Here is a 27,392-nt window from a genome sequence, read left to right as displayed (position 1 = left end):
GATGAGCCTATCTTGATGAAATCGCAGGTCTTGGCGATGTGCCTACGTGTTTTTCTAGCATTTACAGCTTCATTAAATTTTCCACATGATAATGATGTATTGATGTATATACTTACGTTTAAACCAGTGCGATTAGTAGTAGATGGAACTGAAATTATTTTAATATTTTATCATTTTTTTTTCTTATCGATAAGGAATCGACAATTATTGAAACAAATATTTTTATGCAATTTGATTATCGATCAAGTGGTTTGCAGTTGAACATATATTTCTAAAACATTGACATACAATTTTTATTTTTAGTATATTTTGAATAAATTAATGTTTCTTAAGATTTTAGCGATAAAGGAATATTTCTTACAAAAATGTATTATATTATATGTTTTTAACGGTTTATCGTTACTATTTACTAATGTAATGTAAAAAAAATTGTACGGTTAATTATGAAAATCGATAGCTTTAAAATGCGTATGTATTGTATATGCCCTACCTATTATGCATGATATGTTTTTTATGTTGGTTAACACCAGTGGCGCAACTAGAAAAAATTTCGGTGGAGGGGGGATTACATTATTACAATATATCGTAAACATAATAATAATCTTTATTTTTACGGAATAAAATTTTAATCATTTTAATAGCTAATTTTTTTTTTCATGTAGTTAATAATAATCATAACAAAAAATCCAAAGGGGGATATGACACCCTAATCACCCCATGAACACGTCTCTGGTATATTTAAGTTATAATAGTATATAACTATTACTATACTATTGACTATTGTCTATTATTAGTATTAAGTATTAACAATGTGTTATGTTAAAATTTAAAAACAATTATAATATAAAAATGTACCTGTATTTTTAATTTAATTTTACTTTATATTTAAAAGGAATGAGGAAAGGAAATAGTTCTTTTCTTCTAGAGTCTAGACCAAAATGGTAAAAGATTTGGTTCCTTTTTTAAAGGAACTTACCAAGCACTGGGTTGGCTATTATTAGATTATAATATTTTTTATATAATTTTATCATGAACATTGTGTTATTGACGTTATTGTATGTTATACAACTTGAATATTTTCCACTTTTTAAAAATATTTATATGGCGTTAAGTTCAGTAACAAGAGGTTGGCGAATGGGCGTTTGCTAAAGGCGCAGTAAAGTAAAGGGCGTATTTGAGTTGAATTAAAATTAGTTTTTTTTATAACATTTTTTTCTTATTAATTATTTAGTTTTATTAAAAACAAACATAAATATATAATGCACAAAAATGACCTGATGATGTTTATTTATAAGTATTTATTACTTTTAAATTCATATTATATATCAATAAATATATATATATTATTTTTGCGTGTATGAAACATGGGCACATGGGCACGAACGAGGAACGACTATAATGATTACAACAAACGACCGGGTTTCCCAACTATTTAACTAATATAACGGCAGATACCCAACTTGATTTAATATAATATATCTATATTCTATACAGAACAGAGATTAAAGTTTATCTCTATATTAGTACTTATACACTATACCTACGTTTCTCGTTAGTCACCAGTCGGTTTCCGTATTTTATATAGTAAGTACCTATCTACTTAGTGTAATTCTTCAGTAATAGTGTTTTTCGATACAAGAGCCAGCTAAGTGCTGTACTCCTGAACTACGGTGTATCAACTATCAAGTATGTTTATTTAATTTAATTTATTACGTATTGCAAATAAATAATTATACACACATATATGTATATATTAGAGACATTTTTATCAAACTTATTTTATTTATTTTTAATTTTAGTTAAAACCTCAATTTTAATCGAAATAATCTGTTAGTTACCTATATCATCAATCAGACGATATAATAAAAAAAATAATAAATATGCATCTGATTTTGCAATGAAATATTTAGATGGAACAGAGTTAGTTTTAGAACTAATATGTTTCAAACACCAAGTGTTGTCACTGTTTTCCGATTTAAATATAGCATCTCTGATCTCTCTATTGGAACTGAATATCTGATCATCGTGATAAATTCTAATTCTTTAAAAGATATAAATCCAAACATAGAAATAACCCTAAGAATTTTTCTTACTCTTCCAGTGAGAGTGGTTTCTTGTGAACGAAGTTTTAGTAAATTAAAAATTATAAAAATAACGATCTACGGCGTAGAGTTATTCTACGCTCAACGTTAGGACAGGAACATCTTAAATTTTGGAATATTAACGATTGAATTTAAGACGACGTAGAACCCGCATGTGTTGTCTCCGTCGTATACATGTGCGATATAGGAAATTTTCGATCACTATTTTCAATATTGTGCTGTTAGTTTTGATATTAGAGTAAACTGTCCTATTATAAAATTTAAAGGTAAAAGATAATTATCCAGGGCCCCACGTAGCCTTTTATTGATATTATTATTTTTAAGTAAATTATGATCATTTTAATATGTACAGTTTCAAAAAGATCATAACTCTTAAAACGAGCAATTCAATCAGCTATGACGACGTTACATAGAGTATAGTCGATTTCACGGCAGCAAAGGCTAGAAAGATATTTTAATATTAATGACAATGATTTATAGAAATATTTTATATTATAATATATGTATTTACATATAATAAGATACGTGCTTTTTTGGTTTATTTTTTTTTTTTGTAAATTAAAACTTACATAATATGAACAATCTATTATAGGTAACTCATTAGCTATAAAGACTCAATTATTAAAAAAAATATAGCAGTATTTTTATTAACACGTAACTACGTAAGAATGTAATATTATTGCATTTATATAAAAATTATACCTATACAATAATCAATAATAAGCACCAAAATAAAATTCGCCAAGGGCGTCACGCAGAGTAGTTACGGCTTACGGCACTGGTATTAAGTTAAATTTTGTTCATTGAATTCAGAGATGGGTTTGATATACTTAGGTAGATATTTGATTAGGTGTAAATTATGAACAAGTTACACAAAAATTGTGTAAAATAGAAATTATTAAACACAATTATAAATACTTCGCTATTTTGTAATTACGATTACGATTATTGTGTCACTTTAATTATTATTAATTTTTATTTTTAAATTTGTCAATTTTATTATAAACAATAAAAACGATAACATTATAAGACCGAGGTTGTCTTTATTATATTACATTCCATAATCAGATCCGAGGTCGATAAAGATGTATTGGTACCATATAATCCGTTTTAATACGAATTTATAATATTATAGACCAGTTAATGTAGTTTTAGATAATTCTATAGTTATTTCATATTTGGTACTCGAATAATAATTGAAAAACGTATAACACCTACTATAATGACATAACATATACCTATGCCAAATGCTTAATGTATGTTATATTATTTAGAGTAAAATATAATTTTTATATAATAGTGTACCTAGTTAAATTATTGTACAACACATAGTTATTTAAAGTAACTATACATTAATTTTACTATATCATATTATTTCAAGTAGATATTTAATATAATACTTTTTTTTTGTGAGAAGGTATATTTTATATTAACTTTATAGCATAAGGTAAGGTTAATTTTATTTATTTATTAAATAGGTTTTAACTTTATTTTAACAATAAAAATTTATTTATTTCATCAGTATTAATCAGCAACTGAGCAACCACTAATATTTAGCAGGTCCTAAAGCACACATATTGATCAGGGCCGGATTGGTCTGAAGAGCTACCAAGAAAAACTCGGTGAGCTGCTCAAAATATGAGTTGGTTTTGAGTGTTAGTAGTTTTTTTTTTTTAATTAAATTAGTACAATCGTTGGTAGAAAATATAATTAATTTGAATTATTTAAATTGTATAGTAGCTGTAGCTGTAATCAAACGTTAGAAATTCTTAAGCTCGATAATTCAATATCTTGCCAATTCGGGGCTGCATATGACACTGAAGTCCATAATAGTACATAACCGTTTACTCTAAAAATAAGAAAATAATTAGTAGCTGTATGAATTTAAATTAACTGTAAATGTAGGTAAATTTCTAAGTTATCAGTTTTATAATATATTCCTAATACTTTTTCTCACCTTTTAAAATATTTTTTTTTTTTATATTAACTATTAAATTTTTATAAAATTGTTAGATATTATTTTTGTATGGGTCTTCTATAATATTATTAGATATCAATATTATTGTTAAACATTTCAAGTGATGCATCATGACATAAAAAATGTTATGTGAGTCAAATAATAAAATCTAACAAACAAAAAATGTTTAATCAATTTGTTTTTTCAAAATTTTTAAAAATTTAAGTATTTATTTATTATTTTATTTTTTAAATGTTTTTATTTATATTTGAATGTACTTTATATTACAAAAATAGTTAATATTATGTGATACCTAAATTTATTTTATGAAATATCAAACTAATTTATTATAATATTAAAAATTATTTGAATATTTGAATTTCTTTATATAAACATTTTTGAATCCATTAAATATAACTACCAGTTATTGTCAAATGTCATACATGTGTGTGATGTGTGCAAATGCCACGGGCCCTCGGCTTGGGGGGCCCATTATTGCCCAACGTTTCACAAAAAAAAAAAAATTTAAAAAATTCAGTTATGTACGAAAAAGTAAAAAAATTGTTTTCAATTTCAAATGGTTCTTTTTTCCTTTATCTGATATCAGTATATCATTTTGATAAAATATAAATTTATGTATATCTATATTATTTAGAATAAAAATATGTAGGAGGAGGGCCTTTTTTTAGTTTTGCACACAGGCCCATTTTTGGGATAAACCGCCACTGATAACTACCTATAAAATAAAATATGTATTCGAGTTAATGCACAAATGTATTTATAAAAATAATATTTAAAACTAAAAGTTAAAATAATTTTACTAATATTTTATAAATTTTAACCCATCAACAACAGCTTAATTTTCACTTATATCTTTGCTGTGTATATGTAAATAAGTAATTTATTTTAGATAAGAGTTGAAAAATTATTATTTTTTATTTCAATTGCCTTGGTTGTAGTAGACATTATCTTTGTGGTTTTAGTTTTTATTTAAAATGTTATCTTAATAATTACTTGAAAATAACTTGTTGGTCATAGAACACTTAAATAATATTGTAATGGAACAACATATCGCCGATCATTAATTGATTGAATAATTATAAAAAGCAAGAAGAATTAAAATGAAATTCATCATGAATTCTATGAGAGTTAATTCCACCATAATTTGGACAACTAGTGTAATTACAGTCAAAGAATTTTTACATTGCTCTCATAGTACAGAAAAAAGTTTTAATTTTTGTTTTTTATGTAAAGAGAAAGTTTTTACTTAAATCTATTATATTATTATAAAATATTATTTTACATAGTTTATTAACATTATAGTCGTCCTGTTCTTTTTACCAATAATCAATTTGAAATAAATAAATAATTATAATAATATATGACCAGGGAATATTCCTAATATTCAAGCTACTAAGGTTCATCTCCCCCCATAGGTGATTTTATTCCATCTGCTAAGGTTCATAGATATATCAAACTTCAAGCAATAGCCAAGATTTTTAATGCTATAAATACCATAGTGGATCTACTATTTATTGCTGTTGCTAAAGTGTATTACATTGAACCAGATGTTAACATTGTAGAAGATAATCCCTATACAATAAATTAAGTTATTTTTTATCCAATTATCTCATTGGTCAACTATCTTTTATTATTATTAGTGGTACTAGTGGTAGTAGTAGTATAATTATAATTAGGGCTATGAATTTAATGCACTAAAAAATCTTAAAATAATGAATTTAAAATGTTAAAAAAGTTCAATATAAAATGCATTTAAAATGTGAAAAATTATAGTACAAAATGCACTTAAAATGGTTTTTAATTTTTATATTTATATTGATATTAGTATATTATATGCATAAAAATGTATTTATTAAATAAAAAGTTGATTTAATTTGAATTTTGATTTTGAAATTTATTAATTCTTTATGCTATTTGCAAAAAACATTTTTAAAATGTTTTCAAAGATGTTAATTAATGGAATTTAATTAAAAATACCAAAACATGAACTAAAAAAAAAAAATATATAACCTAAAAAGCCAAAAACGTCAAAAAATTCAAAATAAAAGTTTTGTAAATGGAATTAATGTTACATAATTCAATTTATATACTTACAAAGCTACGTTTCACAACCACAAAAAAAAATGCACTCCCTCAAATTCACAGTCTTTATTATAATATAATCATATAATGGCTACTTTAATGGCAACCTAACCTTCGATGGCTTTTGAATTAAAATTCAATGTTCTATATTATACAGTATTAATTTTTAGACATAAATATTATTATTCAGGCGTCAATAATATATATGAAATAATAATTATATTATAATTTTCATTAGAAAAAAAATATTTGTCTTAAACTTACACTTCTTAAACTTCCAAGACAGAAATCTTTTAGAGTTTAGTTAATTTACAATTCAGTAAAAATACGAGTTATTACGAGTATTTAAATTCATTTACAATATTTTATAAATTTACATTAAACATTTCATTTCCATCCATTATTTTTCAATTTTACATTGATTGTAATAGTGTTTATATTATTTGATAAAAATTTTTTTACATTGGTTAATAGTTACATAATCATGTTTTTCCATTAATAGAACAAAATATATAGTTAGTGTAATATAATAATAATATAATATAATAAAAATAATTAATAGTTATAAATTATAATATAATATAATAAAAATAATTAATAGTTATAAATTATAATATAAGAAAATAAATGAGATCTGTATTGATATAATATAAATAAAAATTGTTATTAGTAATATTAGTAATATTGTATTATCTAGTGATTAAATGAATATAATAAAATATAAATAAATTGTATTTATGTCTATATTTTCTATTTTCTATATATTTTTAGAATTTTTACATTTTAAACACTATATTCCTCCGAATATGAAATAATTAGTGTATGTGAATATCTCGTTTCCTTATCACATTCCTAATCAAATATATATATTTTGTGTAGGTATTCGTATTTGATATCCGTCCATGGATCATGTATACAGACGTAATCTGATGTTTTTTTAGAAAAAAAAATGGTGTTTCTACCAAATTAAATAAGCGATTTGTCTTGTTAAATATACATAGATCCACTTTGAATATTGTTTGTTTTGTTTGAAATTTTGATTTAATAATTTAGTCATATCATCATTACGTTCTTTTTATCACCTTTTAAATTATTTTTGTTATCCCCAGATCATACTCAATTGGTGTAATCAATAGTATCACTTATTTCCGTTTTACATTTGAATGCTTTTGTTATCTTTTGTATAGCAACTTGTAGTTCATGGTCTCAGTGGTCTCTCATAGATCTAACCTCCTAGTTGAGCGGCAACAATAAGGGATTACTTTAGTCGTCGAAGTAAACATATTGCAGTTGATCTTCCTCAACAATGATTTGTTGATGAATTACCTTCTTGACCCTGTAGAATCGAATAATTTTCAAAAAAAATTCTGCTGTAAAAAATTAAATTACTCCAACTCCACTAAATCTGTAGCGGTTTACGTATATGCAGGCAACCATGTATGGATAGTACAATAGCTTTTGTTCAAATAATTTAAGTCTCGCGTATAATTTCAGTGTATTTTTATTGAAAATGTTAAGTGTTTTTTTTGGCAAAAATAATTATAAGTACGAACAACTACACTGGCGTAAAGGTACTCGCTCCAACTTTGGTAAATCGTGTTTGGGGAAAGGCCTGTATCGGGCTCTCTAATATAATTCTTTCCCCATTATTCTTAGTCTTATAACGCTCAGGTTTTATAAACATGTAATACGGTACTGCACAGACAGCTATAGCAATTGTTGTAGCGTATAGCAGGTGTTGAAACAAGTGGCATGACTGCACTAGACAGGTTCACAGGGCACACACGTCCCGCTGGCCAATGCACGTATGGACATTAGCAGCTGTTTCGGTGTACATAATGCTAGCCAGTAGAGGTAGCACCAGTTGGCTTTTTACTTAACAAAGCCGGCCAAGTTAAACAAATAAGAAAATTTAGTTAAATATTAAATTATGTTCTTAACAAGACATAGTACCCGCATGATGAATTGTCTTTGTAATTACTAACACATAACATACCAAAATGTACAATCACCAGTTTCAATTTTTTGTTATTAGCTTAAATTTTAGTGTGAATCGACCTATTATCAAACTGATAGCCAAGGACATAACCTGTGTTCACTCGTTGGTATTTTACGATGCTTTAATTTTGTTAATTATGAACATTTTACATACTCATAAATCACTTCAAAATTAATCGAGAGAACACCATCATTAAGTTTGATAATAGGTTTCTTTACACTAACATTTAAACTAAATACACAACATCGGAACTACTGTGACATCATTTTAATGGTATGCAATACATCAATAATGAAGAACTATTTAAGTCGTTGTAAATTTTTTTTTAAAAATGTCATAAAAATTAACAAAAAATGAACTATAATTTTTTTAATTTGATAAACAATTATTAAGTTAAATATAGATTATAGACCATTAAATTAACCTTAGTTATTTTTTTCCATACTTAATGATGTTAAAAAAAACTCAAAATGGATATTAACTGGTCTATTACATTAATCTGTTTTCTGAGAGCGACGACTCCATGTTCTTTTGCCTTCTGGCTTCCAGTTTAGTACTCTAACCTAATTGCTGTATCTGCATTATTGTGCATTACATATCCTAGCCATTGAATTTTTCAGTTTTTTGCGAATTCAATGGTTATCACCATTTTCAATTTCTCTTGCAGTTGTCTGTTAAAATCCAATGTCGCTGATATTTCCTTGCATATATAACCAGGTCACAAATTTCATAAATTGTTTAAGTGCTGTGACATTTTTTTTTTATTGATTTTTCAAGCTTTATAAAATTATTTTAAATACAAATAAAAAAATAATTAATATTACTTAATTTAATAATTTGGTTTAAATAAGAATGTAGTTGGATAAATGTTTTGTTATTATTAATAAGTTGTATGTTTCACGATTAAGTTATAAGCGCGACTGGTTATGATTAAAATGTAAAATTAACTAATTTTAACTTAAAGAGTTAAATGAGTATATTGTTTGTTAACTATTAACTTATAACTTATAACTAGATATAAACCTAACCTAAACTGACACAAGTGAATATTTTCATTAACTTGCTCACTTTTAAAAAATTATTTATTATAATAAAAAATAAACATCAATATTGTAAATTTAGTTAACCATAAATAAAAAAAATTATAAAAACTAATGTAGAAATTAGATATGTATAGTAGAATGGTTATTTTATTTTCTAAGATATTTGTATTATAGGATTAAAATGTTTGCTTGCAAAGAAAAAGTCAGCCTTGAAAATTTTCTCCATTTATCAAATAAAAAAGTAATTGTTTCTCTTCATAAAGGAACTCGAGACAGCAGTACTATAGAATCTTAAGGATTCGATAGATGTTACTGCAATATTCTAATAAATATATGTCATTTAGCTAAGTAGCTCAGTTCTTTAAAATGTGATTGCAGTTCATCATGTGACAATACAATAGTATTTAATTCTTTTAAAATTATAATACTTTTTGAATACAAAATTAATTGTTTTTAACTAATAATTCATCATATGTTATTTTTTGCTTTAAGTCCCTAATTAGTTATAAAACTCTATTAAGTTTATTGTTGTTAATAATAATGACGAATCACAATAATAATTATTTTTAATTAAGTTTTTGTGACATTATCTGCTTTTGATAGCCATTCATTAAAATGATTAGCTTAAGGTACGATTTCCATGCAGCGTCCAGACGTGGTATCTAGCGTCAACTACTGGTCAAGACATAGTGTAAGCGTCTAGACACAACGTCATGACGTCGCGCTGTTCCACTCTTTGGACGTTGCAGGGAAACTACCTTAATAATATTAATACCAACAAGAAAAAACAGCCAACTATAAATTAAAATAATGTCTAAATATCATTGACAGTAACTTATACATTACAAAACATTATGTAATATCCTAATTTTAATAGGATTTTGTTGCTGACCTTCTACCAATTGAAAATTAAAAAATATATGGGACAAATTATTTTCCATACTTAAAAGTGTTATAATTAAAAAAAATATTCAAATATATAACATAAAAAAGAAAAAAATGACTAAAAACAAAACACAGAACAAATAATTGTAGTATTAAGCTCTAGCATAAAAACATTATTTCTATTTTATGTTGTCCAGTCAATGAAGATAATTTTCTTAACATAAACAATTAATTAGTTTTAAAATTATAATTAAAGTATAACAAATTCAAGATATTTGTCAGTAAGATGAAATACTTATTACTTTTTTTTCAATTTTATTTTTCATTGAAACAGATTTTGTATCCTTTTAATAACTTTTTAATTGTTTTTAATAATGTTTGAAAATTATCAACTGTTACTTATACATTTAAAAACTTAATCTAATATCCTTATTTTAACGCAAATTAGTTGCTGACATAATAAACTAATCAAGAACTTCAAAATTATATGGAACAAACTATTCTCCATAATTAAAATAAATGTTACATCTATTACATCTATATGAAAAAATATTCAAAAATACATTATAAAGAAAAAAATGAGAGCAATGTATAGAAACATACAAAAAAATATAAAATAAAACTAATAATTTAATCCTAGTTTAATAGTAGTCTATATAATGTTGTATCCTGCTACTGATAATTTGTTTCTTGAATGTTGGATGAATTCAATATGTTTTTCATTTAAAGACGGTTGTTTGTGACATCTCTTGTGGCTTGATAAGGATACTATTGAATGAAACACTTTTACAAAACTTACATTTATAAGTGCCTTTATACTTTCTGATATAAGCAGTTTTTTGATATATTTATTTGTTCTCATGTCAATTTAGTTGCTAGCCTGCCTATTAAACTAATCAAAAACTTTAAAATTATATGGAACAAATTATTTTCCATAATTAAAATAAATGTTATATCTAATTAAAATAAATGTTACATCTAATTAAAATAATATTCAAAAATACATTGTAAAGGAAAAAATGAGAGCAATGTATATAAATATAAAACAAAACATAAAATAGAACTAATAATTTACTCCTAGTTTAATAGTATAGTCTATATTAAGTAATATTCTATTACTGACACTCTATTTCTTGAATGTTGGACAAATTTAAGATGTTTTATTTAATGATGATTTATGACTTCTCATATGATTTGACACGGATACTCTTGAATGAAACACTTTTACAAAACTTACATTTATAAGTGCCTTTATACTTTCTAATATAAGCAGTTTTTTTGATATATTTATTTTGTTCTCATGTCAATTTAGTTGCTAGCCTGCCTATTAAACTAATCAAAAACTTCAAAATTATATGGAACAAATTATTTTCCATAATTAAAATAAATGTTACATCTAATTAAAATAATATTCAAATATACATTGTAAAGGAAAAAATGAGAGCAATGTATATAAATATAAAACAAAACATAAAATAGAACTAATAATTTACTCCTAGTTTAATAGTATAGTCTATATTAAGTAATATTCTATTACTGACACTCTATTTCTTGAATGTTGGACAAATTTAAGATGTTTTATTTAATGATGATTTATGACTTCTCATATGATTTGACACGGATACTCTTGAATGAAACACTTTTACACAAAACTTACATTTAAAGCAGTCTTTATGATTTTCCAGAGGATCAGTATTTTTGATGTTATTCTTCATTTTACATGCGGTCACATGAGTTTTAAAATCTAATACATTAATTTCATATTTACAAAACTCACACGAAATAGTTTTATTATTTCTTTTAGCGGCTATTAAAGTAGCATCGTGATTTATATATTTATGTTTGCTTATAGATTGAATATCATCAAATTTTTCAGGGCATGCAGTGCATTTGAACATGCCAGGTGTACAACAGACTTCTCTTACTTGATGAGCTCTAAGACCAGTCAAATCATTAAAAGCTTTACAACATTGCCAACATACCAATTTAGTCCCAAGTCCAAAATGTTCACGATAATGTTGTTTAAATAAAGTAAAGGTTTGGTAGATAAAATTACAAGAAGGTTTCAAACAAGTAAAAAGTACCATTTTTGATGTACGTTTATTGTTTCTTTTATTTCTTTTTTTACGTTGAACCTTCTTTTTGTTCAAAGTTTTTCTTGCAACAGGTATTAATTCTGTTTTAGCTGTAGTAGGTATTTTTAGTTTCATACGAATTGTAGTTCCAGTTTGTGCCTGACTTTCAAGACATTGCTTAATATGTTCAATGATATCTGGAAGCTCAGGAGAAGATTCTTCACAATACAAGCATAAATAATTGTTATTAGAGTCCATCAGTAGGCCATTATGTTTTTTCAATTTATGATGGGCAAATTCTCCCATATTATGAAATATAATATTGCATGTATAACATTTAAATGTATTAACATTATTACAGTGTCTGTGATAACCATTGACAACATGGTCAGAACTTTTTATTTCTTGATAACAACGGTTGCACATATCTGCTGAAGGAGACATACCAATATGTAATTGATAATGTGGTAAAAAATCTTCTTTTGATCTTGATAAAATGTGACAATTAGGTACCAAGCAAGTAGAAAAATTTTTATTGTTTCGAGAACAATCATGATTGAGCAAATTCTCTTTTTTACAGATGGAACAGTAGTATAATTTTTCATTTTCATTATTTTTGCAAATAGGTTGATATCCAGATGTTGAAGGCACATCTCTTGCTTCCGAGCAAAATGTATTATCAGCAGATTCTTCATCGTTTGATGTATATACGAATTCAGTTTTAATATCATTATTAACAGATTCTTCGTTGTCTGATGCATTTGCATTTAATTCCCTTAAAAAATCTTCTATATCATCAGGTTCACGGTATTCACCATCTTCACTGCCTTCACTGTCTTCACTGTCTTCATCTACTTTAATAATTTCGTTTAAAGCTACTATTTGAACAGAGTCATCATCAGATTCATTAGCAACATATCCCGAATTTGAATTATTAAAAGTCAGTGAACAACTAGAAGTACCCTGTTTAGAGAAACTACTACTACTACCACTACTACAAGGGTCATTTAAATTCCTCTGGTAAATAACTGATTGTTTGTTATCACTCAAATTCTGTGATGAGTTTAATTCCTTAGACGTTCCAGGGTTAGTAGCACCAAACTAAAAACAAAAATACAAAAATTTGTTAAAATCACAAAAATGTGCTCATTTTTTTGTAGATAAATATAAATTTATACTGGGAGTATTGTGAGGATTTACCTATAGCAATATCTTTTGAAATAATGGAGATACTATAATTCTATTTTCTTTTTAAGAGACTCACAGAAACAAGGACTAGGTATTTAATTAACATTTTAATTTAATTTAATGTTTTGGTAAAAAAGTAAAAAAAAATCAGCCATTTTGTAAAGTTTATTTTTCTGACACTTTGACGCTTCAACATTTTATTTTTAGTGATCTCATGATTTTTAATATTTTTTTTAAGTTTCGAGAAAAATTGTGAATAATTTAATATTGATAGTGTTATCAAACACATGGCTCGTGTTCATATAATAATACAAAAATATAGTCTTTGTACATGTGAGTCTTTTAACACAAACATGATAACTTCATTATATATATATAAATGACACTAGGTGAATCCTCACGGGACACTCTGTATAGCTATAATGTTACTCAAAAGTATTTCTTGCTGAAACTTAAAAATAGCATAATTTATGAATATAGATATTTTAGATTCAAATCAATATATTAAAATGTAAGTACATTTTTATAGCAATAATTAAAAATTTTCAATTGAATAGCAAGGTAAATTTTTAAAATTTAATAACTAAGTTGCATAAAAATCTTTTTTTAATTTTTTAATAAATAAGCAGTTCATTTCATTTTAGTTTTTGTTATATTTGGATAGAAAAAGTGGCATGTCCAAAGTAGGAAATACAATTTCCTAGACTGGACATTATAAGTTTGAGTCAACTTTAAGTAAATTAAATACTTAATAAGTTACTTTTTATTTAAAAATAATTTTTTTACTTAACAAGTTAAATTGTTTTCCATGATCTGCAGGAACCCGTAAATTAATTAATTTTATTTTTAAGTTAATTTTTTCCCCAATATAAAACATAAGCTATTAATATATATATATACATTTATACATAGAATCAAGTTTTTTTATAAATTATAATGTTATGTTCTAAGTTCAAATAAATATAATACCATTATCTTGGTTTTTCACCAAATAACAATTTTAATGTAACTACAACTAGTTTTATTCAAACTAAAATTTGTACAAAATATTGTAATAATTGATATCTATCTGTTAAGTCATGATTTCTAACAGTAAAGTATATAATTAAATCCTATAATAATTATAAAAATATAATTACAGTACGTCATTAACACAAACTCGGTTAACACAAATTATTGGATAATGCGAACTGGTTTTTCGGTCCCGAAAATGGCTCTACACTATAAGATAGGTTTTTTTAATTCCTCAGTTTATCAGAAATCAGCCTAGAAAACTATCAAGCTATAATCACTCAGAAATCTACATGTTTTAAATTAAAAAAAAAAAAATTTAATTCAAATTCGTTTATATGTAATATGTACCAAAGTAATGTAAATTTATTTTTTGAAGAACCTACATAAATAAAAAAATATGTATTCGAGTGTAAAATAACACATCGGTTTACACAATTTTTTTTAAATGAATCGGTAATTTTGTGGTCCCATCACAATTGTTTTAACGAGGGAACACTGTAATTAGAATTAGGGTTTTAAAATTTCATGAAATTTATTTTCTTGCAATGAAAAATAAAATATAAATTATTTTATCTTAAAATTTATAATCACGTCAACTTGCAAGTGAAAATTTTCAAAAGTTGGTTTATTAAGCGAAATAAAGAAAATATTTATAATAAATAATAATAATAATACCAATAAGGACCCAATTAAAATAATACAAGTGGTAAATATCAAAAATTTATAGTGCATATTTTTGCATATTTACTATCAATATTTTCTGTATATAATCAATATATTATTTCTAATCAACTATAACCGAATACATTTAAAAAAAGAAAAAAATATTTTTCAATATTTCAAAAAGAGTGAAATTTTCAATTTTGAAATATTTCAATTGAAACATTTCAAATTTAGAACCCTAATTAGAATTAATCAAGAGTGGGATATACATTAGTGAATATTTCAAGAGTGGCAATGTGGCAATAATAGACAGTAAATATGTATTAAAGAAATAAATAGGTTCACAATTTATAAACTGATGCTTTCAAAGAAAATTGTAAATACTTAAATTGTACAAAATTCAAAATTATTAATTAAATTTTGATATACATGTATATTTAAAAATAAACATTATTTACATCTATAACCTAGATAAGCATATTTTAAAATTTAAACTTGAATAGTTTTGGAATATTCACTTAGTAATAATATTAAAAATTAATATTGCAGATCTCGCTGTAGATAGGTACACTGTACACATCAACAACGCTAAAATATGATATTAGAAAGATTAATTTAATAACAGATTCTAAGTTTTTATATAAATAAAAGTAAAGTACTAGATTAAAGTAATGAATAAAGTTAAATAGTCTTAAAATACTATTTTTTTAATTAGAGAGAATGTTTTGATTGTTAGATGCAGTTGCATACTTAGACCAGATTTTATTTATTAGGGCGGTGGTTATTTTTAAATTAACAAATTGGATGGTCTGAATTAAACATTTTGTAAATTTGAATAGATTATGTTTTTTAACATTCAAAAAAAATATGCAATACCTATTCAAGCTATTATTGGATACAGTGTTGTAGTAATATGTGATAACAACAATTTTTAGGAAATACTTGAATACTATTGATACTTGCATAAGACAATGTTAAGCTATATTATTTAATATTTATAATCAAAATTATAAATATTATATTATATTATTATTTTAAGATGTACATTTTTTATTTTATTCATTGATAATTTGTGATACCTAAGTAAAATACAATTAATTCAAATAAGTACAATATATTTAGATTTTTCATCATTTTTGATCAACAAATTAAATATCAAAAGAAATTAATTCTTCCTGAGAATTTCAGCGAGGTTGTCCTCCCCATCTTTCCATTAGTACATAAGTGAGTAGATGGATAAAAGAGGTTAAATTACATTTTAAAGTAATTAATAGAATGTTTTTTTTTTTTTATTAATTTTTCAATTATAAGGTAAGAATATCTATTTTTAACCCAATTTTTAACTACAAAATTATTATGGTTTTGTTAAATTTTATGAAAAATTCAACTTAAAATGCTTATAAAAAAAAAATTGTGTTCATGTCTTTAATATTTTTAAAAATTTTCTTTTTTAATATTTAATAATTTAAGAGGAACTTTGTCTTATATTTTCAAACTTTTTGATCAAAAAATAAATGTCTGAAAAAAAACTAAAAAAATATCATAGATCTATGATTCTTTATAAAAACAAAGAAAACAAGAGATATACCAAAAAATAAAATCAATTTTATATTAGGTTTTAAAATAAATTCTCATTTTCTTAGTTTTTTTCCCCCCAATTATTTTTAAAAATACCGTGAATTATCAATTTTTATCTTTCAAAAGTATCATCTAGATCTAATTTTTTATCAGAAACCATTGACTAGCCTTAAAGTTGAGAATAAAAGTATTTGTTTATTGTTTCTGTCTCAAAAATTGATGACACCAAAATTAAAAAAAAACGTCATTGTAAAATCTACACTTATGGCTCAGAATCAAAAAAAATTTAAATTTTAAAATTAAATTGAGTTTTGAGGTGATTAAGTAAAAGTCAACCTCCCGGCTTTGGAATTATGAGATAAGAAAACTTATTACAGACAGTAATTGACTACATATAACATGTAATATTATACAAAATTAGACCTCCCGTTATTTTGTATATGGTTTGTAAAAAACTTGGGCACAGGTTATACAGGTATAGCTAGTATAAATAATTAAAAAGGAAGTAGAATATAAATGCATTATGAAATCAATGGCTAAATAAAATTTTTATATTGTTTTTGAATTAATTATACAGTCTATTGGGCTATATCTGAAAAGTAATATTCTGTACATAGTACCAACTCTAGGTAGTTAAGACAATTTGTATAAGTGTAGTTGTTTTAAAATATTATAAACGGAATATATATATAGGTATGTAGGTCAAACGAGATTGTACCTCGGCGACGACCAGTTTTTGTCAGGACAGTCAGACACTTCCCCTACCTACAGTGAAACAATAGTTCAAAAAAAGCTTATGATAGTACTGCGGAACGAAGCCACGCCCATGCGCACAAGTTAGCTACTGAGGTACAATCTCATTTTGAATAGATTATAGATGACTTATCGAGAATAATAGAAAAAATGTCCATATTCTAAAAATAGAGTACGCAGATATATTTGAAGCTAATAGTAATGAATAGTAAAAAAATTACTTCTAATTTTAAATTCAAGTAAACAATTGAAATTGCTGATAAAAATAAAATCCTATGAGAAGTATTTTTAAATAGAAACACAATCACATGTAATAAATGAACAAAATACCACTCCTTCCAAGTTTACCAAAAGTGGTGTTTAAATAATAAAATTAAATACTGTGACAAATTTTGAAATTTAAACATTCTTTCTTTAATAAATCTGTCGGTTCATAGATAGTTAATGTATTAGTTATTGAATACTTATAGATCAGATTTTATTATAGGAAGGTGTTATTTACCAAAATTCAGAATATCTGTAAAAATATATAAATTGCATAACTAAGAAAAACAATTTTTAATTTTATTTATTTATTAGTCATTGATCAATGAAAATATTTCTATATTTTTCTCAAACTACTTCTAGTGCTTTATTTTGCTCTGGTACAGTTAATCTTATCCTAAGGTAATATTTTATGGGGATCGGCTTACCTGATCACTATGGAATAATTAAACACTACTAATAGCACAATGTTGGGTAAGTTACTTTTAAAAAGTAATAAAATTATTTTACTCGTTACTTAGAGATAAATGTAATTAAGTTACTTTACTCGTTACTCTAATAAAATTGTAATGAAATTACATTACTTTTCAAATAGAAAAGTAACTTATGTTATTTTCTCGTTACAATTTTTTTTTTTTCAATTTCTTAGCAATTATCTTTCTGCCAATCAATAATGTAACTAAAAGTACATCTACAGGCTACAGTTAATCCATAAGTACATAACAATATTAATTACTTATAACTATTAAAAAATATGTATTAATATAGAACTTTTAAATTTTAAAAATAAATGTCAAATGGCAATAATAATTTATAACGTTGCAATGTAAATATTTTGATTTATTATTTATCAGTAAGTACTTACCAGAAAAATAATTTTATAATCTAATGTAAATTATAATTATAGCTATATTATAGTTAATAACTAATAAGCATTTTAAAAATGAAGAGTTTTTGTACAATACCAAATTCTTATATTAAAAATAAATAACAATAGATATCTAATAAAAGTAAATATTTTATTATTATACACATAACTCACGAATATTGCTTAAATACAACCCCTTAAAAATGGTTGGCTTTCAACAGCCTTAAGAGGATGTTAGCACACAGTTTGTTTACTCTCTCTAGCCCATGCGCAACATAGACAAAACACATTTACACAGTCTGAGTAGGATCGCTCAATTTTGGTTCTAGAGTAAATATACTTATTATAAAATTACATTTTGATAATATTTCTGAGTACAAGACGATGGGTTTTTTCCATTATTTCCTATACAACGTTAATTATATAGTTTAGAAATAGTTATAAATTCCAACATTTTTAAATAACCTTTAACTTTTCAAAATTTTAATTTTTTTCAAAAAACTCATCATCTTGAACTCAAAAATATTGTCAAAATTTAATTTTATAATAGGTATATTTACTCTAGAACCAAAATTGAGCGAATTCTACTCAGAATGCGTAAATGCGTTTTGTCTATGTTGCGCATGGGCTAGAGAGAAAACAGTTTGCTGACATCCTCTTAACTAACGCAGCTAAATTAGAATCACTGAGCCTAAACATATAATGTTATACACTTGTAAGATAGAGACAACACATGATAATAAATAAATACAAATTAAATACATATATAGTGGAACCTCATGAAACCTAAATTCAAGGGAAATGCTATTTCTTCAACTTATAGAGGTTTTAAAATTATCAAAGTTTTAAGAAAAAATGTAGACTTCATAAGTTTTTAACTATTATATAGTTATAGTATACACATATAATTATATAATTACAGTGTGTATTGTTCAAGGTATTGTTATTATTTTAAAATTATAACTAAAAAATATCATTAAATAATTAATAATTTTTACATTTGATACCACCATACTTGTAACTGATCGATATCAATTAAGGGGCCTTGTTACGGATATTATTTAAGAGGATATCAGCATACTGTTTTCTCTCTTTAGCTCACGCACAACATAGACAAAACGCATTTACGCAGTCTGAGTAGAACTTGCTCAATTTTGGTTCTAGAGTAAATATACCTATTATAAAATTAAATTTTGATAATATTACCGAGTACAAGACGATGAGTTTTTTAAAAAAAATTGAAATTTTGAAAATTTAAAGGTTATTTAAAAAAGTTGTAATTTATAGCTATTTCTAAATGATATAATTAACGTTGTGTATTGAGAATAATGGAAAAAACTCATCGTCTTGTACTCAGATATATTATCAAAATTTAATTTTGTAATAGGTATATTTACTCCAGAACCAAAATTGATAGAGTTCTACTCAGACTGCGTAAATGCGTTTTGTCTATGTGGCGCGTGGGCTAGAGAGAGAAAACAAACAGTGTGACATCCTCTTAAGGGACAACATTTAGGCAATTCATAATCTCGTCTTAGCCGGCGAAATCTATGTATTAGTTGTAAATGATTATTAGTGTAAGTGAAATTCAATGCGGGTACCGGCTGGAATCATCGACGGTTGCCACTCTCGTACGCGCATGCACATATCAATAACTCGATAACATTAAAAATTCACTATACAAATTTTACGACAACTTACTCGTTAATTTGACAAAATTAAAGTTAGTTAACGTTTTTCGATCTTAATTCTGAAAAGATATTTAAATTCAGCAGAAAAATGTAGATCGTACAAAACTTTCCAGTTTTAATTTTAATTTTAAATTTTATATTATGTTTTGAAAAATTCATATTTTTAAGTTTTTATTACTACTTCATTAGAATATAAGATTTAATTGTACCAGATGATCTATAGACAATTTTCTGTCGAGTTCAGAATTATTTTCAAAATCAAAATCGGACATCTTAAACTAACTTTAATTTTGTCAAAATTTAACGTCTTTAGAGCTCAAATAGACGGCAGTAGCGAGGCCCCTTAATAACACCTCTCGTAATATCTCGAATAATATCAAACGCAGTATAAATAAGCCAAATGAAAAATATAATAATAAACATGCTTATATTAAATTATCGGAATGCACAAGCAGATTAGACAAATAATTATAAAAGTTATCCGTAGTTATCTGTCTATATTATGAATTCTGAATATTCAAGTTATCTACAGTTTTTCTTTCAAGTAATCGAGGTTTAGCAAGGGAACAGCATTTATTTTGACTTATCGAGGTTCCACTGTATATTACAGAATAGAACAGAGATTTAAATAAATACATACCTAAGAAACACTTATGTATAAGTTTCTATAATTTAATAATGCTTACTAACATACATAGGCATATACTAACATTAATTTATAAAAACATACCATATTATGTAGAAGCATTTTGAAATTAAATATATATATCATAGATATGCTAAGTACAAAGGCACCCAAAAATTAAATAAAAAAAAATAAATAAATAAGCGTAAATAATAATGGTTACTTTTTTTAAAGCGATGTAATTGATGACGATTTTAGATTCCGCTGCTTTCTTTTTCATCTCATGAAAACTAAATAATGATTTAAAGCAGCTATCGCAAACCATTTTGGGTTTTACATCATTTGCTTCAACCTAAGGAACATTTTAAATATCAATTTTATTTCATTGTTCTTATATTTTTTTTTTATTATTTATCATATCAGCTATATACGTACTTTAATTCCTAATAATTCTTCCAATTGTTTCTTCAATATAAAATCTCCGTGAACAGTCGTAAAAATGTGAACGAATCTCATACTTCTGTCGGACTCGGGTTCCAACAGGCAAACTCTGCACAAATCGAAGTTTTCACTATGTAGGTGCATTTGACTCATGATTAATGGTTCTTCAAACAATCATGGACCAGAGAAACCAAAAAGTACAAACGTCGGCACTCGGAGACTAAACGCGACAAACTTCAGCGGTTAATGCAGTTAGCTACATTTATTATTTACGATGAACTAGTAACAGACGGTTATAGGACGCACTTCATTCACTATTAATTAAAGACAAATTTCAATTTAATTCAAAAATGAAAACAACATGAAAAATGAAACAACCAACAGAGAGGAGAGACGCCACTTTAATGTGCCGATGTGCGTGCCTACAACAGTAAACAGTGAACAGACGCGCAAATTGGCGGGCAGTGAACAATGTAATCAAGCGTCGTTAGTCGGTACGAACGAAGGACCAATGAAAAACGTCAAACGGCTAAGAGACGCGCATCGTTATTGTGGTTTATTGCAAATCATGGTTTGTGCATGTAGAAAACGACATAACCTAGAACTATTTTTCAAAGAGTTTACAATTATCTCCAAGCAGTTACCCAAACTCGATGAATAACTTCATATCGGTTATTAATCAAATCTCCTTATCAGGGGAAGAACTGGACCAAACCCACTATCGTTATAAAATTATTATTTCTTCCACACACCACAGTTGCTTACAATATATACACGTACTTTGACTTTTTCCGTGTTCGCGTATTCCGTATCTATCGTTGCGAGATACGAATATCTTTACGTTATTTGATTTGATTTTAAATTTTTATATTTCTAGAATATTATCATTTTCTAGAGCACAAATCAATTAACACGTGAAACTCCAATATTATTACACTATTACAGGTTTATACTAGATTTTTATATTTAGCTGATCCTTCTTGAATTCTTAAGAGTATTTTTAATTGTGTAGCTAAAATTAATTTACTGAATTTCCAGATTTGTACCAGATACCATCTTGCAATTTATTATAACGTCAACTGAAGGATCAAGACAAAATAAATATCGGATTTTGTCAATAACCAACGAATAACTTCGTATACGTCGTAATCTATTTGAATTATTCACAATGGCTGACGACACTACCGACCTTCCGCCCAATTTACTCAATATACTCAAAACAGCGTCAGAAGAAATACTGAATACACAGGACGGATACTGTTTTACGGTGGATAACACACCCAAAGAAGACTTTAACGATATGTTTTCTTATAATTCAGATGAGCTGGCTGAGTTTATTAACTTCGATATGATTGGAGAGGAAGGTGACAATCTTGAGTCTTTTAACCACCTCATTACTAATACAAACTATGAAGATGTTACTGGCGATCGCAAGGTGTTAAAAATATTACTGGAACAAGGTTAGTATAGATTTTTAAATTTTTATTACTGATTAAAAATTAACAATTAACAAATCATCTTAAACATCTTAGCTCTTAGATTTCTATACTTGAAATTTAATTAATGAGGAATTAACTATCTTATGAGTATCTATTATTTTACTATTAGTAACAACTTACAAGAGTCTTAAGTGCGGTGCTATATATTATGTTTAAAATTTTATTTTTTAAGTAGGAATTTAACAATTTTTTGAATATTTATGTTTTTTTAACAACCTCTCTACATATATGTTGGTACTTAGTAATTTTATTTTAAATAATTTAGTTATAAATACATAGATTAAATACAGTGCCGCAACTACACCAATTTGGGCCCGTGTGCAAATAAAATTAATGCCCCCCCCCCTGTCTTGAAAATTAATTTTTCCAAATTTGAAAACATACTTTGGAATTTTGAATTTTTACTCATACAAATATAAACAAAAATAAGGTTAACATAAGGAAAACACATACAGGTATGTATTTACAAATAAATAAATGTAATAATTTGTAACCTTTTTTTATTAATTTTAAATATAAATAATTATCAAGTAACAATTTAATTGAACACACTATACATAAGCATTAACAGCCAATTAAAAAATTGAAAAAAAAAATACATTACTCACTTTAAAAAATTCTTTTTTCTTGCCTTTTTGTTGGCAAAATTGTCAATTATATTTTCTATGTTAATATCATTTGTTTGTTGTCTTTCAATATTAAGCAAAGCTATACTTGAAAGTCTCTCTTGACCGATGGAGTTTCGTAAGTAATTTTTGATAAGTTTAAGCTTTGAAAAGGATCTCTCAACTCATACTATATAGGCCGGTCAAAATACGCGTTCCTTCGCATGACGCGCTTTAATCAATTGCAACCAAACTATTTTTAATTTCGGTTATACGGGCCGCAAAAGAAACGTTAATATACGATAACGTTGTGTTGTAGAAGACAAAATCGATCTATTGTTCAATAATTATTAATTATTATTATATTATTATAACAAAATCTTTTTATTTTTTTCTTTCTACATACTTTTCAATTTTTATCATTGGGCCCCCCATTATAGGTTGGGGCCCTGGGCCCGTGTGTTTGACACACGCAACACACCCGGTTATTGCGGCACTGATTAAATACCTAATTAAATAATGATATTGCATACACTTATTTTTAGTAGAAATTATTATATGTTTTAAAAATATAATAAATAATCATTAAAATAGAATGTAAAACAAAAATATTCTAACTTAAAAGTTCTTAATGTAATTTTATAAAATTAGGGTCCCATATTTTGTTGCCGTTTATTTAATTAAATTTAGTTTTGCAATGAAAGAAAATTTCATAAGCACTTATGTAGACGTCGATAGTCTTAAGAAGACATAAAAATCTTTATCTCATGTCTTTATATTTTAAATATACGAGTTTAATATGCCAAGATGCAAATCAGTGTTCAACAGAACTAATTTTGTGTTTTTCTCTTTTATATTAAAGTGAATGACTTATTAGCTCAGGCACCTTGCAGACTTTTATTGATATTTTAATTTTAATATGACATATACATTTATATAAGCCATAATTATAGCTCACTTTAAAATAAATATTAATAAAATCTTATGAGTTTCTCTGAATAATTAGTATTGCCATGTAAGTTTGGCAATAGGTTTTGCTTTTAAGAGGACATTATCTGCATATGTTGTCTCTGACTTACTAATGTACATTATACCAAATTTATGTTCAGCCGAACACATTTTGTGATTTTACCTTCTATATTAGAGTAAATTTATTTTATTATCAAATTTAAAGGTAAGAATATTATTTAGAAAATATTATATGCTTTTATTGATATTATTATTTTAAAGTTGTAATATTTTACATAGCTATAATTCACTTTAAAACAATAATATCAATAAAAGCATATAATATTTTCTAAATAATATTCTTACCTTTAAATTTGATGATAGATTAATTTAATCTAATATCACAAAATTAATCCTGCTGAATGAAAATTGTCTATATTATATGTAACACATGCAGGTATAATGTTCTCTTAATATTAAACATATTACAACACAAATATGGAATGTTGGTTGTATGTTTGGAAGATAAAGCATGTGGGTTTTGATGTCTTCTCAAGACTCGTTATCTACACAAGTGCTTCCGAATCATTTTCTTCCACAATACCATTGTCTAAATTAATGACGACAATATATAAGACCTTCATTTTTTAAAACTATAATAGTTAATGTTTTAAATCGGAACATAAGTGCATTTTTAAATAGTTATTTAATATTCTTAATTAGTTAAATAGTATAAATTATAATAATTATTTGTCTACATTGCAGGAGTCGGTCAAGTTGTACCAGAAAACTATGTAGTTTTTGTACATTACATTGCTTATTTATCAAACATTCAAGAACCATTTGATGTAACATATGTTCAAGGAAGACGACCTAAACGTTTTACATTGGGTAATGGTGAACTTATACCAGGATTAGAAATAGGTATTAAAACAATGACTATGGGTGAACTCTCAAGGTTTATAATAAAGCCAGAATTGGCTTACAGAGAATTAGGATGCCCACCTCGCATACCACCAAACGCAACTATTCTATTTGATATCCATCTTGTTTCCTATTTATCACCTGAAAATGTCTTAACCTTTGATAGGGATAACCGCGATCCTAACTTATTTAATAAAAATCTTGTACAAGTTAAAAAATTGCATCTTGAAGCTAATGAACAATTTAAACTTAGAAATGTAGATAAAGCTATATTTAAATATAACCGGGCACTGGAACTACTGCATATAGCTGGATGCAAAAATAACAATGAAGAAATAGAAATGATGAAATATTTGAATAAGCTTTATACTAATTTAAGCTTGTGCTATTTAAAGCAATGTGCTTTTCATAAAGTTTGTCGTATGGGTATAGAAGCAATGAAATATTCAGAAAGATTTTCCAAGCACTCTGTAAAATTATTTTTCAACTGGGGAAAAGCATTACGCTTACTTAAAGATTTTACAGAAGCAAATAAAAAGATTCAAATTGCATTGAAACTTGAACCTCAAAATGAAACGATACATAGTGAAATTCATAAATTAAAAAAAGATAAAGAATTTCATCGTAACATTGAAATAATGACATTTAAAGATGACGACAATGCTGATGACAATGAAAGGTTGGCTCCTAAATTTTGGGAAGTATTCGATACACATTTAATCGAGTTTTATAATGATGATGAAGATGTATTAACAGTTATGTTGAACAAAAACCCAGATGATATAGAGGTAGTCAAAAATAAGGCAAGTGCTTATGATCTCCAAGTTCACATTATTACAAAAGCTGGTGTTCCAACAAATTGTATCGCAATTCAAAAATAACTAATTGTTAAGGTTAAATTTAATTTCTAGATTAACAATTGTTCAAGTTTCATATTATTTCTATTTAAAATGTTGAATTTGTACAATAATTAATTAATAAATGATAATTAATAATTAATTCTTTTTATTTATAAATATTAAATGAAATTAGCTGGTTGATTTTTAATAATGGAAATCAAATACTCGGTGAATACTCAATAGTATTGATATCTATTTAATATATGATCTAAACTTACCAATAATGGAAACTCATACTCCTTTGTATTAGTTGTGTATTGCGTTCTTGTGTATAAAAAGTTGTTGAACTGTTATTATTTAAGAAATTTATATTGAACTCCCCATATGTATTGTATTACAATGTATTGTAATACATTCATATACATATAATACCATTTCTGACTAATCGTCTCCAAAATGTTCACACTGATTTTCATCTATAAACTGTTCAAGGAGCAAAATATTTCTATAATATTCCATGCTCACATTAAACCCCTTAATCCATGACTCATTAATTATCAATTAACGTAATTCCCAGTAATTATAAGATGCCAGAAGCGAAAATAGAGTGAACATTTGTCATTTTAACTATTAAGTAAATATACAGATTTATTTATTTGTTATATATAAATCTGTGAGTATATAATTAAAAAAAACCCAACAAATTATAAAGGCCATTGTGTGGCTTTTTTTTCAAACAACCTCTGTAATTATATTCACTTTTTAGCTATTTTTAGGGCTAACAATTATATGCCCTAAAAACCTATAAAATATGTATGCAGTTGTCCTAAAAATTACTAAAATATGCTCTAAAAAAAAGTGTTAGAATTTTTCATTTTCATAATTTTAAAATTATTTATTTTATTAACGCACCACACGAGTATGAACCAGGACTGACGAGTACGATAGGTACGATACAATATAATATTACGTATTTATCTGATATTGTTATGCAATACCAATTGGACATTTTCGGTTATTGATTACGATTAGTTATCTTACCATTCTTACCTATTTTTATTAATAAGTTCAATTAGCCATAATAACTTTTATGAGTGAAATAATAATAAGTGATTCTTGATTCGTCGAGTCATAAAAATCATAAATATGCTTTTAAAAAGTACAAAATCCTAAAATATGTCTTAAAACTTTATAATATATAAATTCATTGTAATTTTAAAAATAACTATGAAATAAATTGTTGTGAACCTAACATATTTTGTATGTTTGTAAGATAAAGACAACACATACAAGTTGGTGTTCCATACAATTATTACTGTTACTATTCG

At 25.6% G+C, this 27,392-nt stretch overlaps 2 protein-coding genes across 3 annotated transcripts; one reads left to right on the top strand and one right to left on the bottom strand.

The window, feature by feature from the left end:
* The first annotated feature begins 1,556 nt into the window (after nucleotides 1-1,556).
* Nucleotides 1,557-26,224, top strand: LOC132927245 (inactive peptidyl-prolyl cis-trans isomerase FKBP6-like). 2 transcript variants are annotated; one of them, XM_060991746.1, is made up of 3 exons: nucleotides 1,557-1,686; nucleotides 22,288-22,709; nucleotides 25,067-26,224. In XM_060991746.1, exons 2-3 carry the CDS (start codon nucleotides 22,418-22,420, stop codon nucleotides 26,104-26,106), a joined length of 1,332 nt encoding a protein of 443 aa, XP_060847729.1. In that variant the 5' UTR covers nucleotides 1,557-1,686; nucleotides 22,288-22,417; the 3' UTR covers nucleotides 26,107-26,224. The 2 variants fall into 2 exon arrangements, with proteins under 2 accessions (XP_060847729.1, XP_060847728.1); XM_060991745.1 differs by lacking the exon at nucleotides 1,557-1,686 and adding an exon at nucleotides 21,985-22,194.
* LOC132927244 (zinc finger protein Xfin-like) lies at nucleotides 11,154-21,798 on the bottom strand. The gene is made up of 3 exons (XM_060991744.1): nucleotides 21,244-21,798; nucleotides 21,032-21,160; nucleotides 11,154-13,265 (listed from the first exon to the last, which is right to left on the bottom strand). The coding sequence occupies exons 1-3, from the start codon at nucleotides 21,400-21,402 to the stop codon at nucleotides 11,658-11,660; spliced, it is 1,896 nt and encodes a 631-aa protein (XP_060847727.1). The 5' UTR covers nucleotides 21,403-21,798; the 3' UTR covers nucleotides 11,154-11,657.
* Nucleotides 26,225-27,392: the final 1,168 nt, after the last annotated feature.

The sequence above is a fragment of the Rhopalosiphum padi genome, chromosome 3 (assembly GCF_020882245.1).
Source record: "Rhopalosiphum padi isolate XX-2018 chromosome 3, ASM2088224v1, whole genome shotgun sequence".
Taxonomy (NCBI): Eukaryota; Metazoa; Arthropoda; class Insecta; order Hemiptera; family Aphididae; genus Rhopalosiphum; species Rhopalosiphum padi.
This window is presented reverse-complemented; position numbering and strand designations above follow the sequence as displayed.

Excerpts from the sequence above, each read along its gene's own strand:
- LOC132927244 (XM_060991744.1), bottom strand. The coding sequence starts at position 21,402 with ATGAGTCAAATGCACCTACATAGTGAAAACTTCGATTTGTGCAGAGTT. Across the intron at positions 21,161-21,243 it reads AAGAATTATTAGGAATTAAA|GTTGAAGCAAATGATGTAAA; the intron begins GTACGTATATAG and ends AATGTTCCTTAG. Across the intron at positions 13,266-21,031 it reads ATTACATCGCTTTAAAAAAA|TTTGGTGCTACTAACCCTGG; the intron begins GTAACCATTATT and ends TTTTGTTTTTAG.
- LOC132927245 (XM_060991746.1), top strand. The coding sequence starts at position 22,418 with ATGGCTGACGACACTACCGACCTTCCGCCCAATTTACTCAATATACTC. Across the intron at positions 22,710-25,066 it reads AAAAATATTACTGGAACAAG|GAGTCGGTCAAGTTGTACCA; the intron begins GTTAGTATAGAT and ends TCTACATTGCAG.